The following is a 13,813-nucleotide window of genomic DNA, read 5'->3' as shown; positions in this document are numbered from 1 at the left end:
AACTTCTTAGAACTCGCCACTATTTATTTCCCCTTATTTTCCCCGTACTCTGCATGTGAGAGAAATGAGGAGGGACACAGAAGTTGAAAGGAGAGATTTCCTCCTGCGTGTTCACCTCAGAAAACCCTTTCTCTAAAGGCCAAACAACAAACAAGTCGTATTTCTGTCCTAACAGAACTTATCTAGGAAACAAAAGTGCCATTTGTTTAAATATTCCATTCCATAAGGCTGAACATTATTCACTCTAAATGTTAAGTACCCTAATTATGGATAGTATCTGGGATAAATTGTGTATTGCTCTCCAGTTCCTCTTTGTTTCTCGCTCATTGCCTGTTGCCTGCTCTCCTGTAGCATTGCGTCTGTGAGAGTTGGAAACTTGGCATGAGTCTAAAGTATAATTCAAATCAAATCAAATTGTATTTGTCACATGCGCTGAATACAACTAGTGAAGACTTTACCGTGTAATGTTTACTTATGAGCCCTTTCCAAACAATGCAGTTAAAAAGTTAGAACATTTGAAAATAGATCAAAAGAAAAGGTCACTGTACTCTAGATGGATTAAAACAGCCATACTCAGGGCCACTCTCACACACAATGGACCAATTAGAATAGAAGAAGAATCCTTTTCCTTAAATTTATGAGATCTCAACCTCGGACACACATGCACACACAAAAGGTACACACACATACCAGAGACACATCTACAGCAGAATTAGGTGTGCCACACACACTGATATGCACAAGTAAGATCAGTCACGCTGCTTTCTTCATGCCTCCCTTGTTCCTCTTTCTCTCTCTTCCATCCAGTCTGCTGCAGCATCTGTACACACCTCCACTCTCCTGTCCTCCTTTCCCATGTTCTAGTGTTCCATATCATCCCCCCTGTCTCCAGTTCATCTCTCTGCAGGGTGATGGTGGTGTTGTTGTTCTGTTTGTCTGTCTGTGCGTTGAACCACACTTTGCCTCTCTCTGCCAAGTCTAGATCAGCACTGGGTTGCAGGACTTGTTGATCAATAACAGAAGACTGGGACATGCTGTCCTGTCCTCTAACCATTGTTGTTATTGTAACCCACCTGTCAAGCAACCATTTATTACGTGTTAAGGTTCAAAAGTTGGTTTGATCAATGGGAGTCCTAAGGTGATTAATTATGTCTGCTAACGCATGACGAAAGAGATGCTGTAAAGTTGGTCAAAATATCAAAGGGATTACAACGACACAGAGAGTAAAAGACAGACAGAGTAATATGCAGATATGGATGACCGCACACAGGAGCTCAGGCAATCATAAAAACACACACGCGTACACACAAACACACACGTGATGTCTCACCTATGGCATCTCCTTGCTCGTGCACCATACTGGCCAGATCTTGCATTATTTGGTTGACATCCAACATGTCTCTCTGTAAAGGAAACAGACAACGAAGGGTTAAATAAATACATTCTACTCTAGAGGTCATTGGCCATCCGCATTACCGGAATTTCTTCTTCCATAGTCTCGATGTATTCCCCAAAATAGACTGGGATATGTAAGTCAAGACATTAATCTTATGGGCAGGAGGGATGGTAACGTCCCACCTGGCCAACATCCGGTGAAAATGTAGAGCGCGAAATTCAAACTACAGTATTATAAATATTTAACTTACATAAAATCACAAGTGTAATACATCAAAATAAAGCTTAACTTCTTTTTAATCCAGCCGCAGTTTCAGATTTCAAAAAGGCTTTACGACGAAAGCAAACCATGCGATTATCTGAGGGCAGCGCCCTGCATACAAACACATGAAAAACATATTTCAACCGGGCAGGTGCGACACGAAAGTCAGAAATAGCGATATAAAAAATGCCTTATCTTTGATGATCTTCTTCTGTTGGCACTCCAAAAGGTCCCAGTTACATCACAAATGGTCATTTTGTTCAATAATGTCCTTCTTTATATCCATAACAACACAGTTTAGCTGGCGCGCCTGGTGATGTTGCCAGGCAGGCCCAAACTCCACCAATGCAAAACGAGCTGAAATTTCAAGCTGTCTTGTCAAACAGCTTTTACACTAAAAGGGTATTATCATAATTTTCACAATTTCACAGTATTACTCCAACCTCATAGTGTGGGAATATTTATAAAACACAACTAAATCTAGTTTTTGACTGCACTGCCCCTTTAAAATCCACCACGCTAAGCCCATTAAAAACTAAATGTAAATTTGTGTTTCATATAAAATTATATAAACGTGTATGGACACAGTAATTGGTAGAGTGTTGTTTACTTCTGTTTTCGTTTCAGTGTGCAGTCTGGCCACTGCAGAGAGAGAGAGAGAATTACCACACTGGGTGACCTGCACTTTTTTCCCTCCTCCCCAGTTTTCTGGCTTTGAATCTGTTCACTGTGTATCAGCTCAAAGCATTATGAAGGCTTATAAAACCTCTGTCTATCTCCCTATCACAGGTCCCCCTTTCCTCCATTATAGCACCATGCAATCACAGCTGCGTTTGTATAGCCTCACCCACTGGGCCATCCATCACAGGTGTCTGATATTGCTGTGGAAACTGGCAGCAGCCATCCTGGCTTTTGGCAAACACTATCTGGTTGGATCCAAAATGGCCTCTGGCAAACCCTCATGACGCTAAAGACTTTCTTGCTGTTTTCATCTTTGGGCAACCCTCTCCATCACACAGGAATAGAATAACAACACATTTATTTTACCTGGCAAAGCGGTTGCTGGCAATCTGAACTCAGTTCATTACAATGACAGAACGCTTTAACAAAGTCATGAGTGAGAGTGTGAGTAGAAGAGAGAGAGCGAGTGAGTGACGGGCTGTCTTCTGTTCAGATCCCTGCCAGCCTGGAGGTAGAGTGGGAGTGGAAAGGCTTAGGGCCAGATGTGTGCCCTTTTCCATATTTCATAGGGTTATATTAAGCTCATGGCCACTCTTCCACCATTGGCCTCCCAGGCCCTGATTCACTCGGTTTTAAACAGGAGGTTCTCAGTCTATCCACACACCCACACCCACCCCACCAACTATACATAATGTCCCACAGAGAGTGTTGACCCATGCTGGGATGGGGACAGGCTATGTTCCATATGCTCTGCTGCACTTCCTGTACACTTTGAATTAATTATCAACAGACAAAAGCACAATGACCTCAAAAGACAACCAGAGTCCTTTGAAAGACAAATGTTGGGAAAAGGTCTTAAGGTATTAAGAACTGGAATCCTACTCTTACCCAAGACTATTTGTAGTTGTCACGCCCTGATCTGTTTCACCTGTCCTTGTGCTTGTCTCAACCCCCCTCCAGGTGTCACCCATCTTCCCCATTATCCCCTGGGTACTTATATATGTGTTCTCTGTCTCTCTGTTGCCAGTTCGTTTTGTTTCATCAAACCTACCAGCATTTTCCCCTCTGTTCCTGGTTTCCCCAGTTGTGACCTTTTCTGCCCGCCCTGACCCTGCCTGCCGTCCTGTACCTTTGCCCCACTACTCTGGATTATCGACCCCTGCCTGACTTGACCCTGACCCTGCCTGCCGTCCTGTACCTTTGTCCCACTACTCTGGATTATCGACCCCTGCCTGACCTGACCCTGACCCTGCCTGCCGTCCTGTACCTTTGCCCCACTACTCTGGATTATCGACCCCTGCCTGACCTGACCCTGACCCTGCCTGCCGTCCTGTACCTTTGTCCTACTACTCTGGATTATCGACCCCTGCCTGACCTGACCCTGACCCTGCCTGCCGTCCTGTACCTTTGCCCCACTACTCTGGATTATCGACCCCTGCCTGACCTGACCCTGACACTGCCTGCCGTCCTGTACCTTTGTCCTACTACTCTGGATTATCGACCCCTGCCTGACCTGACCCTGACCCTGCCTGCCGTCCTGTACCTTTGCCCCACTACTCTGGATTATCGACCCCTGCCTGACCTGACCCTGACCCTGCCTGCCGTCCTGTACCTTTGCCCCACTACTCTGGATTATCGACCCCTGCCTGACCTGACCCTGACCCTGCCTGCCGTCCTGTACCTTTGTCCCACTACTCTGGATTATCGACCCCTGCCTGACCTGACCCTGACCCTGCCTGCCTTTGTCCCACTGATTATCCTGACCCTGACCCTGCCTGCCGTCCTGTACCTTTGTCCCACTACTCTGGATTATCGACCCCTGCCTGACCTGACTCTGACCCTGCCTGCCGTCCTGTACCTTTGTCCCACTACTCTGGATTATCGACCCCTGCCTGACCTGACCCTGACCCTGCCTGCTGTCCTGTACCTTTGTCCTACTACTCTGGATTATCGACCCCTGCCTGACCTGACCCTGACCCTGCCTGCCGTCCTGTACCTTTGTCCCACTACTCTGGATTATCGACCCCTGCCTGACCCTGACCCTGACCCTGCCTGCCGTCCTGTACCTTTGTCCCACTACTCTGGATTATCGACCCCTGCCTGACCTGACCCTGACCCTGCCTGCCGTCCTGTACCTTTGCCCCACTACTCTGGATTATCGACCCCTGCCTGACCTGACCCTGACCCTGCCTGCCGTCCTGTACCTTTGTCCTACTACTCTGGATTATCGACCCCTGCCTGACCTGACCCTGACCCTGCCTGCCGTCCTGTACCTTTGCCCCTACTCTGGATTACCAACCTCTGCCTGACCTGACCCTGAGCCTGCCTGCTGTCTTGTACCTTTGTCCTACTACTCTGGATTACCAACCTCTGCCTGACCTGACCCTGACTGCCATCCTGTACCTTTGCCCCTACTCTGGATTACCAACCTCTGCCTGACCTGACCCTGAGCCTGCCTGCTGTCTTGTACCTTTGTCCTACTACACTGGATTACCAACCTCTGCCTGACCTGTTGTTTGACTGCCCCTGTTGCTGTAATAAACATTATTACTTCAACACAGTCTGCATTTGGGTCTTACCTGAAACGTGATAGTAATCTTGCTAACAATTCAGCTCCTCTTTTATATACCCTGGTGGTGAAGAAATATCCCATGTCAGTTTGTCTATAGTATGCAGTGGTGTAAAGTACTTAAGTAGTTTGGGGGTATATGTACTTTACTTTACTATTTATATTTTTGACTACTTTTACTTTATTACATTCCTAATTTTAAAAAAAATGTTTTTACTCCATACTCAACACCCAAAAGTACTCAACATTTTGAATACTTAGCAGGACAGGAAAATTGTCCAATTCACACACTTATCAAGAGAACATCCCTATTGCCTCTGATCTGGCGGACTCATTAAACATACATGCTTCATTTGTAAATTAAGTCTGAGTGTTTGAGTGTGCCCCTGGCTCTCTGTAAAAATTAAAAAAAATTAAAGAATAGTGCCATCTGGTGTGCTATATATATGCAATTTGAAATGATTTATACGTTTACTTTTGATACTTAAATATATTTAAAACCAAATACTTTTAGACATTTACTGAAGTACTATTTTACTGGGTGACTTTCACTTTTACTTGAGTATTGTTTTATATTAAGGTATCTTTACTTTTAGTCAAGTATGACAACTGGGTCCTTTTTCCACCACTGGCAGTATGTCTAAGTCGCGGGAGTCAGTTGTTTGACTCTTCATGTCAATACCACATCTGTTATGGTGTTTCTGTCTGTGATGCAATAGACAGTCGACAAAACAGAGCTCTTGTAAGAGGCAGAGGGGTCTGTATTTGTTTCATGTGAAATAAATGTCAGATAGATGCAGACATCAGTTCCATCTGACACAGAGGCCACCGTAACAACACCAGACACACAATTAAACTGCACGCTGAGATAAAGGAGACAAAAACAAGCGGCTGATTGACAGGTCCGCCGGTCGCCACCGCTGTTCCATTCCTCATGTTCCTGAGGTCTAACAAGAGTCTGGGTCGGGATGACACCGCCAGAAATGAGATCTGACGATTGGCTGATATGAGCATTGCCATGAGAGATTACAGGTTGAGTTGATTCCAAAGGCTTCAGACATGGTGATTGTCTGATAGAGGTGAAGACAAGACCAGTCGATTGGCTGATAGTGCTTTAGTGCACACTAAGTAAGGAGGAAGTGGAAGAATAGGACTGTATTCTCCTCTGTAGAAAGCTGATGTCTCCTATTGGATCCATCCCAGTCATGGCTCATATATAATATGTTACCAAATGTTAAACCTTGAGGATCAAGATCACAATGGAAAGGAAATAGTTTGCCCATTATGTTTTTAATGTTTCCATAGGACACTAGGAGTCGTTTTTGAGCTGGTTTGAGAGGGCAGTCCTTGTCGTGCTGAGATGAGGGACATACGAAGCCATTGAGGAGACAACAGTCCCAAACAATGACTCTGTTTTCAAACGGGACCAGCAACACTCTAGAAGGACATGAATATGCTGGAATTGAAGTTCCTGTGAGAGTTAGAGTTGACCAGGTGTAGAGATCACCTCTGGTGTCTGCGGAGTGGAAGGAACTCAACTGTGGGTTAGTGAAGCAAATAATACCCTCCTCCTCCAGGTAAATGATAGCAGCACCAGAAATAGGACCTCATTGGGTATGCAGCTCAGCCACGACCAACGAACGTAGCCGCACGGCTCAAAGCACTGATGGGTGGCTGGCATGGGCACCGCCTCCTGCGGAGGAGTTTGGGAGATTCAGGGCTCACTCCGTCACCCTCCAACAGGTGAGCCACCCACCTGTCCATTGTGTACCAGCCGAGGAACGAGAGCATACCTGTCAACCAGACTGGAACAGAGGGGAGGAGATAGAGAATGAGGAGAGAGAGAGAGAGAGCGCGCTCTCATCCTGGAACCTTGAGATGATGTTGTATTCACCCTGCACAGTCACATTACTCATCGTCTGCTGTCAACACTCGTCATTTTCTCCTCCCTTCTTCCCGCTGCACGGTCACTCATTTTCTCATTTTGAAAGGACGGCTACTTCCCTTCTTTAAAAGCTCAGCGCCAGTCCATTTTCTGCTATGACTTTCAATCAGGCAGTCAATGTGAATAAAACGCACAAAATATGATTGATGGATCATGGCCTTTCTCCCTGTCATTATCAATAGTTGAAAAGGAATCTCCATAGACTTGATACAAAGGCTGTTTACTGTAGCTGTCCTCACCATTACATGAAAGTACCTTGAAATCACCAACCCCTTATGACAAGGCATTACAACACTGAACATGATGTAAATCCATTCCTACAACAATCTAGAAAACTGGGAGGATGAAAGTGTGAAACCAACAGACCTCTCTCTCTCTCTCTCTCTCTCTCTCTTTCTCTCTCTCTCTCTCTCTCTCTCTTCCCTTTTATCCCTCTTTCCTTCCCTCCCCCACTCCTCTTTCTCTCCCTCTCTTTCTGATAAATGTGTTAAGCACTGATAGGAGATTCTCTCCATATCTAACCACCCCAGCCCAAAGGCATCGGGCAACAGGACACAGTGTCACTGCCACAGCAGAAAAACGGTTAAGCAGATTTACGTGCACGCTTACTGGTGAAAAGAAGAGGGAAAAACTATGACATTTTCTTTCAAAGGGCTGGAGGGTGTGATGTCCCTTTTTTGCCCTTGCTGAATAAACGGTTTAGAATGTAAAATCAAATGTTGCCTTTCCTGCAGGTCCAAACACCTAAAACCTCAGAACACTAAAGAGATGCACATCACATGAACCCGAAGGGCAGCCAGAGGATTGGCCAGAATGACAATATTTAAGGGGGTTTATTTACATTTTAAGGTTTCCTGTTGCATGAGTCATGGTTGCTAAAGTTTGTGTTGAGGTTGTGTTGTGATTTATATTGTGTATTTATTATATTCATATTGTGATTTATTGTTTGTGAGTCTCCATTAGGAGGAGGATACAGTATGTTGTTGTGATTTCTTCACACGTTTCCTGTTTATGTAATTCCTCCACAATACGGTCAAAAAAAATGACGTTTTCATCGATTGAGCTTCTAGTCATGAAATCTATGCAGCCTACTCAATCACTTTTTATAGCTACTGTTTACAGGCCTCCTGGGCCATATATACAGCGTTCCTCACTGAGTTCCCTGAATTCCTATCGGACCTTTTAGTCATAGCAGATAATATTCAAATTTTTATTGATTTTAATATTCACATGGAAAAGTCCACAGACCCTCTCCAAAAGGCTTTCGGAGCTATCATCGACTCAGTGGGGTTTGTCCAGCATGTCTCTGGACCTACTCACTGCCACAGTCATACTCTGGACCTAGTTTTGTCCTATGGAATAAATGTTGTGGATCTTAATGTTTTTCCTCATAATCCTGGACTATAGGACCACCATTTTATTACGTTTGCAATCGCAACAAATAATCTGCTCAGACCCCAACCAAGGAGCATCAAAAGTCGTGCTATAAATTCTCAGACAACCCAAAGATTCATTGATGCCCTTCCAGACTCCCTCTGCCTACCCAAGGATGTCAGAGGACAAAAATCAGTTAATCACCTAACTGAGGAACTCACTTTAACCTTGCACAATACCTTAGATGCAGTTGCACCTCTAAAAAATAAAAACATTTGTCATAAGAAACTAGTTCCCTTGTATACAGAAAATACCCGAGCTCTGAAGCAAGCTTCCAGAAAATTGGAACGGAAATGGCGCCACACCAAACTGGAAGTCTTCTGACTAGCTTGGAAAGACAGTATCGTGCAGTATCGAAAAGCACTCACTGCTGCTCGATCATCCTATTTTTCCAACTTAATTGAGGAAAATAAGATCAATCTGAAATTTATTTTTGATACTGTCGCAAAGCTAACTAAAAAGCAGCATTCCCCAAGAGAGGATGGCTTTCACTTCAGCAGTAATAAATTAATGAACTTCTTTGAGGAAAAGATCATGATCATTAGAAAGCAAATTACGGACTCCTGCGTATTCCTCCCATGCTCAGTTGTCCTGGGTCTGCACAACTCTGCCAGGACCTAGGATCAAGAGAGACACTCAAGTGTTTTAGTACTATATCTCTTGACACAATGATGAAAATAATCATGGCCTCTAACCTTCAAGCTGCATACTGGACCCTATTCAAACTAAACTACTGAAAGAGCTGCTTCCTGTGCTTGGCCCTCCTATGTTGGACATAATAAATGTCTCTCTATCCACCGGATGTGTACCAAACTCACTAAAAGTGGCAGTAATAAAGCCTCTCTTGAAAAAGCCAAACCTTGACTCAGAAAATATAAAAAACTATTGGCCTATATTGAATCTTCCATTCCTCTCAAATATTTTAGAAAATGCTGTTGCGCAGCAACTCTCTGCCTTCCTGAAGACAAACAGTGTATACGAAATGCTTCAGTCTGGTTTTAGACCCCATCATACCACTGAGACTGCACTTGTGAAGGTGGTAAATTACCTTTTAATGGCATCAGACCGAGGCTCTGCATCTGTCCTCGTGCTCCTAGACCTTGGTGCTGCTTTTGATACCATTGATTACCACAATCTGTTGGAGAGATTGGAAACCAAAATTGGTCTACACGGACAAGTTCTGACCTGGTTTAGATCTTATCTGTCGGAAAAATATCAGTTTGTCTCTGTGAATGGTTTGTCCTCTGACAAATCAACTGTAAATTTCGGTGTTCCTCAAGGTGCCGTTTTAGGACCACTTGTTTTCACTATATATTTTACCTCTTGGGGATGTCATTTGAAAACATAATGTTAACTTTCACTGCTATGCGGATGACACACAGCTGTACATTTCAATGAAACATGGTGAAGCCCCAAAATTGCCCTCGCTAGAAGCCTGTGTTTCAGACATAAGGAAGTGGATGGCTGCAAACGTTCTACTTTTAAACTCAGACAAAACAGAGATGCTTGTTCTAGGTCCCAAGAAACAAAGAGATCTTCTGTTGAATCTGACAATTAATCTTGATTAATCTACAGTCGTCTCAAATAAAACTGTGAAGAACCTCGGCGTTACTCTGGACCCTGATCTCTCTTTAGACGAACATAGCAAGACTGTTTCAAGGACAGCTTTTTTCCATCTACGTAACATTGCAAAAATCAGAAACTTTCTGTCCAAAAACGATGCAGGACAATTAATACATGCTTTTGTTACTTCTAGGTTAGACTACTGCAATGCTCTACTTTCCGGCTACCTGGAAGCACTAAATAATCTTCAGTTAGTACTAAATATGGCTGCTAGAATCCTGACTAGAACCAAAAAATGTGATCATATTACTCCAGTGCTAGCCTCCCTACACTGGCTTCCTGTTAAGGCAAGGGCTGATTTCAAGGTTTTACTGCTAACCTACAAAGCATTACATGGGCTTGCTCCTACCTATCTTTGCGATTTGGTCCTGCCGTACATACCTACACGTACGCTACGGTCACAAGACGCAGGCCTCCTAATTGTCCCTAGAATTTCTAAGCAAACAGCTGGAGGCAGGGCTTTCTCCTATAGAGCTCCATTTATATGGAATGGTCTGCCTACCCATGTGAGAGACGCAGACTCGGTCTCAACCTTTAAGTCTTTTCTGAAGACTCATCTCTTCAGTGGGTCATATGATTGAGTGTTGTCTGGCCCAGGAGTGTGAAGGTGAACGGAAAGGCTCTGGAGCAACGAACCGCCCTTGCTGTCTCTGCCTGGCCAGTTCCCCTCTCTCCACTGGGATTCTCTGCCTCTAACCCTATTACAGGGGCTGAGTCACTGGCTTACTGGAGCTCTTCCATGCCGTCCCTAGGAGGGGTGTGTCACTTGAGTGGGTTGAGTCACTGACGTGATCTTCCTGTCTGGGTTGGCGCCCCCCCCTTGGGTTGTGCCGTGGATGAGATCTTTGTGGGCTATAGTCGGCCTTGTCTCAGGATGGTAAGTTGGTGGTTGAAGATATCCCTCTAGTGGTGTGGGGGCTGTGCTTTGGAAAAGTGGGTGGGGTTATATCCTGCCTGTTTGGCTCTGTCCGGGGGTATCATCGGATGGGGCCACAGTGTCTCCTGACTGCAGTAGTTTATGTGTCGGGGGGCTAGGGTCAGTCTGTCATATCTGGAGTACTTCTCCTGTCTTATCCGGTGTCCTGTGTGAATTTAAGTATGCTCTCTCTAATTCTCTCTCACTCTCTTTCGGCGGACCTGAGCCCTAGGACCATGCCTCAGGACTACCTGGCATGATGGCTCCTTGCTGTCCTCAGTCCACCTGGCTGCTGCTCCAGTTTTAACTGTTCTGTCTGCAGCTATGGAACCCTGACCTGTTCACCGGACATGCTACCTGTCCCAGACCTGCTGTTTTCAACTCTTTAGAGACAGCAGGAGCAGTAGAGATACTCTTAATGATTGGCTATGAAAAGCCAACTGACATTTACTCCTGAGCTACTGACTTGCTGCACCCTCGACAACAACTGTGATTATTATTACTTGACCATGCTGGTCATCTATGAACATTTGAACATCTTGGTCATGTTCTGTTACAATCTCCGCCCGGCACAGCCAGAAGAGGACTGGCCACCCCTCATAGCCTGGTTCCTTTCTAGGTTTCTTCTTAGGGAGTTTTTCCTAGCCACCGTGCTTCTACACCTGCATTGCTTGCTGTTTGGGGTTTTAGGCTGGGTTTCTGTATAGCACTTTGAGATATCAGCTGATGTAAGAAGGGCTATATAAATAAATGTATATAAATACATTTGATTTGAATTTTAGGGACGTGTGTATTTCATATAAATAGCATTTTATGGTGAGATTACCCGTCCAAAATTGTAATCATTAAAGTAATTTATGGATTACCCAAACTCAGTAATGTAATCTGATTATTTTCTGTTACATTAGAAGAAGATAAAAATATCCATCAGACACATTTGTTGTGTCATCATAGTGCTGTCTGACTTGTGGTCTGACTCGCTCATGTGGAACAAACTTTAACTTGTGCCTTTTTCAATGCTGAATTGAATGTCATTGAGAAAACAGAAAGGTGTCATAATGTATTTTTTCGCAAACATCTTTTCTGAATTTTAAAGTAATCCAAGATTACAATATTTTTGCTGGTAACGTGACTGATTACAGTTTTTTGTAATCAGATTACATGTAACTGATTGCATAGATTCACTGTCCTGTGGATGCATTGGTAGGAGAGACACGCTTTGCCGTTTTTACCTCTTCATAAGGTGTTGTATTCAGATTCCCCTTGAAAGCTGTCCTCTGCTTTGTCCTGAGCTTTTTTATGAATTAAATTTGATGAAATGATCTTCGGTGCCGACGATCACGGTGTGGGAGCTGACAGTATATATGATACAGAGGTAGAATAAACCTCCGCCACCTAAGCCTGATACTACCTTATAGTCTATCTTCTGTCTCTCTGAGCATTTACAATAATATCATGGTAGTCAAGGATGATTGGCCTGAATTGAATTACCCATCCCAGAGGAATGTTAAACATAGAATGACTATAACAGTGTTAAAGCTTCTCAGACCACAGTAATCTGACTGCACCTGTAAGTGACTTCACACTGCTTGCTTAGCGAGCACCACTTCTTCCTGATACGGCTCACACCGAGGCTCGAACCCAGGACCTCTGCCTTGCTAGCACACGTAACCGTCCTCCTAGAGAGTCTTACCAATATGGTTATTTTTCTATGGTGTCAAACTCCTCCTGACTGATCCCAGTGTTGGTGTGTAATATGAACAGCAGAGTATCCTTAGTGTAGGTAGCGGACCGTCAGTAGGAGAGAACCACTGTAACCTCCCATGTTCCCCATCGGTCCGCACGCGCACGCGCACACACACACACACACACACACACACACACACACACACACACACACACACACACACACACACACACACACACACACACACACACACACACACACACACACACACACACACACACACACACACACACACACACACACACACACACACACAGAGGGATGGCAAACTACCCCAGGCAACAGATCAATGCGTTTTTTTTCTCAGAGGGGAGTGCTGATAGCGTTTTACTTAGATAACAGCAGATAGAAACTGATCTTAAAGTCCTCAGGGAGATGGATGGAGAGAGAGGAGAGAGCGTGAAAGAGGAGAGAATGAAAGAAGAGAGAATGAAAGAAGAGAGAAAGAGGAGAGAGAGAGGAAGGGGGCTTTAGAGAGATGGGGGGTGGGGGTTATAGACAGGGAAAAGCACATTGTCAGCTATTATTAGGCTCACCAAGGTACACCATCAGGCCCCTCAGCACCTGCCAGGGAAGTCAGTCTGACATGTATCTGTGGGGGTATGACTAAAGCAGAGGCCAGACAACCCTGTCTGAGCTACCAATCAAATGACTCCATCAATCTCAGTGCCTTTCTGAACAACTAATCATCATGTCTACCTCCATCTCAGACCGCTCCCCACAAATTAGTGGTGTCCGAGACTCATTCAGTAGTTTGGTGCTTTTGTACCACTCAATGAGGACAGATTGATGCTGCTACTTTTCCAGTCTTGTTCGGAAAAGGCTCATGCGATGTGGCTAGATGAGGTGATTCTGAACATTGATGTTAAAACCTCTGAAAGGTCTGACTGACTACAGATACATACAACTCCCCCCAAAATATTGTTATTAGTCTCCAAGTCTTTTCACACATTGCAGTGGATTGTAAACTCCCTTCAAAGCTGGAATGGGTTGTATCATGGTCATTTCTAAACCATGCAGTGTGAGATTCTGGTCTCCTTTCTTGAATGATGTCCATATGTTATCACAACATTTAATCAAGCTGATTAAAGCAATTAGAGGGTTTATTTTTCTTCTCCAAAGTCTTCTCCAAAGAGTACACCAAATACGCAGAGGGACCCATAGGATAAACCTAACGTCAGGAGATGCCGATGACGACCACAAATATCCTCTTTGAAATCAGACCCATTTAAGTCACCCAC

At 44.5% G+C, this 13,813-nt stretch overlaps 1 protein-coding gene across 1 annotated transcript in view; it reads right to left on the bottom strand.

Annotated features, from left to right (window-relative positions):
- Window positions 1-13,813, bottom strand: part of LOC115140901 (t-SNARE domain-containing protein 1-like) — a 125,767-nt gene that overhangs the window by 57,327 nt on the left and 54,627 nt on the right. The window contains exon 9 of the mRNA XM_029679356.2: window positions 1,331-1,403. Within this exon, the coding sequence (XP_029535216.1) occupies window positions 1,331-1,403 (73 nt within the window). The remainder of the gene's footprint in view (window positions 1-1,330; window positions 1,404-13,813) is intronic.

This window comes from Oncorhynchus nerka, linkage group LG14, assembly GCF_034236695.1.
Source record: "Oncorhynchus nerka isolate Pitt River linkage group LG14, Oner_Uvic_2.0, whole genome shotgun sequence".
In the NCBI taxonomy this organism is placed as follows: Eukaryota; Metazoa; Chordata; class Actinopteri; order Salmoniformes; family Salmonidae; genus Oncorhynchus; species Oncorhynchus nerka.
The sequence above is the reverse complement of the archived record's forward strand: the minus strand, read 5'-3'. Positions and strand labels throughout refer to the sequence as shown.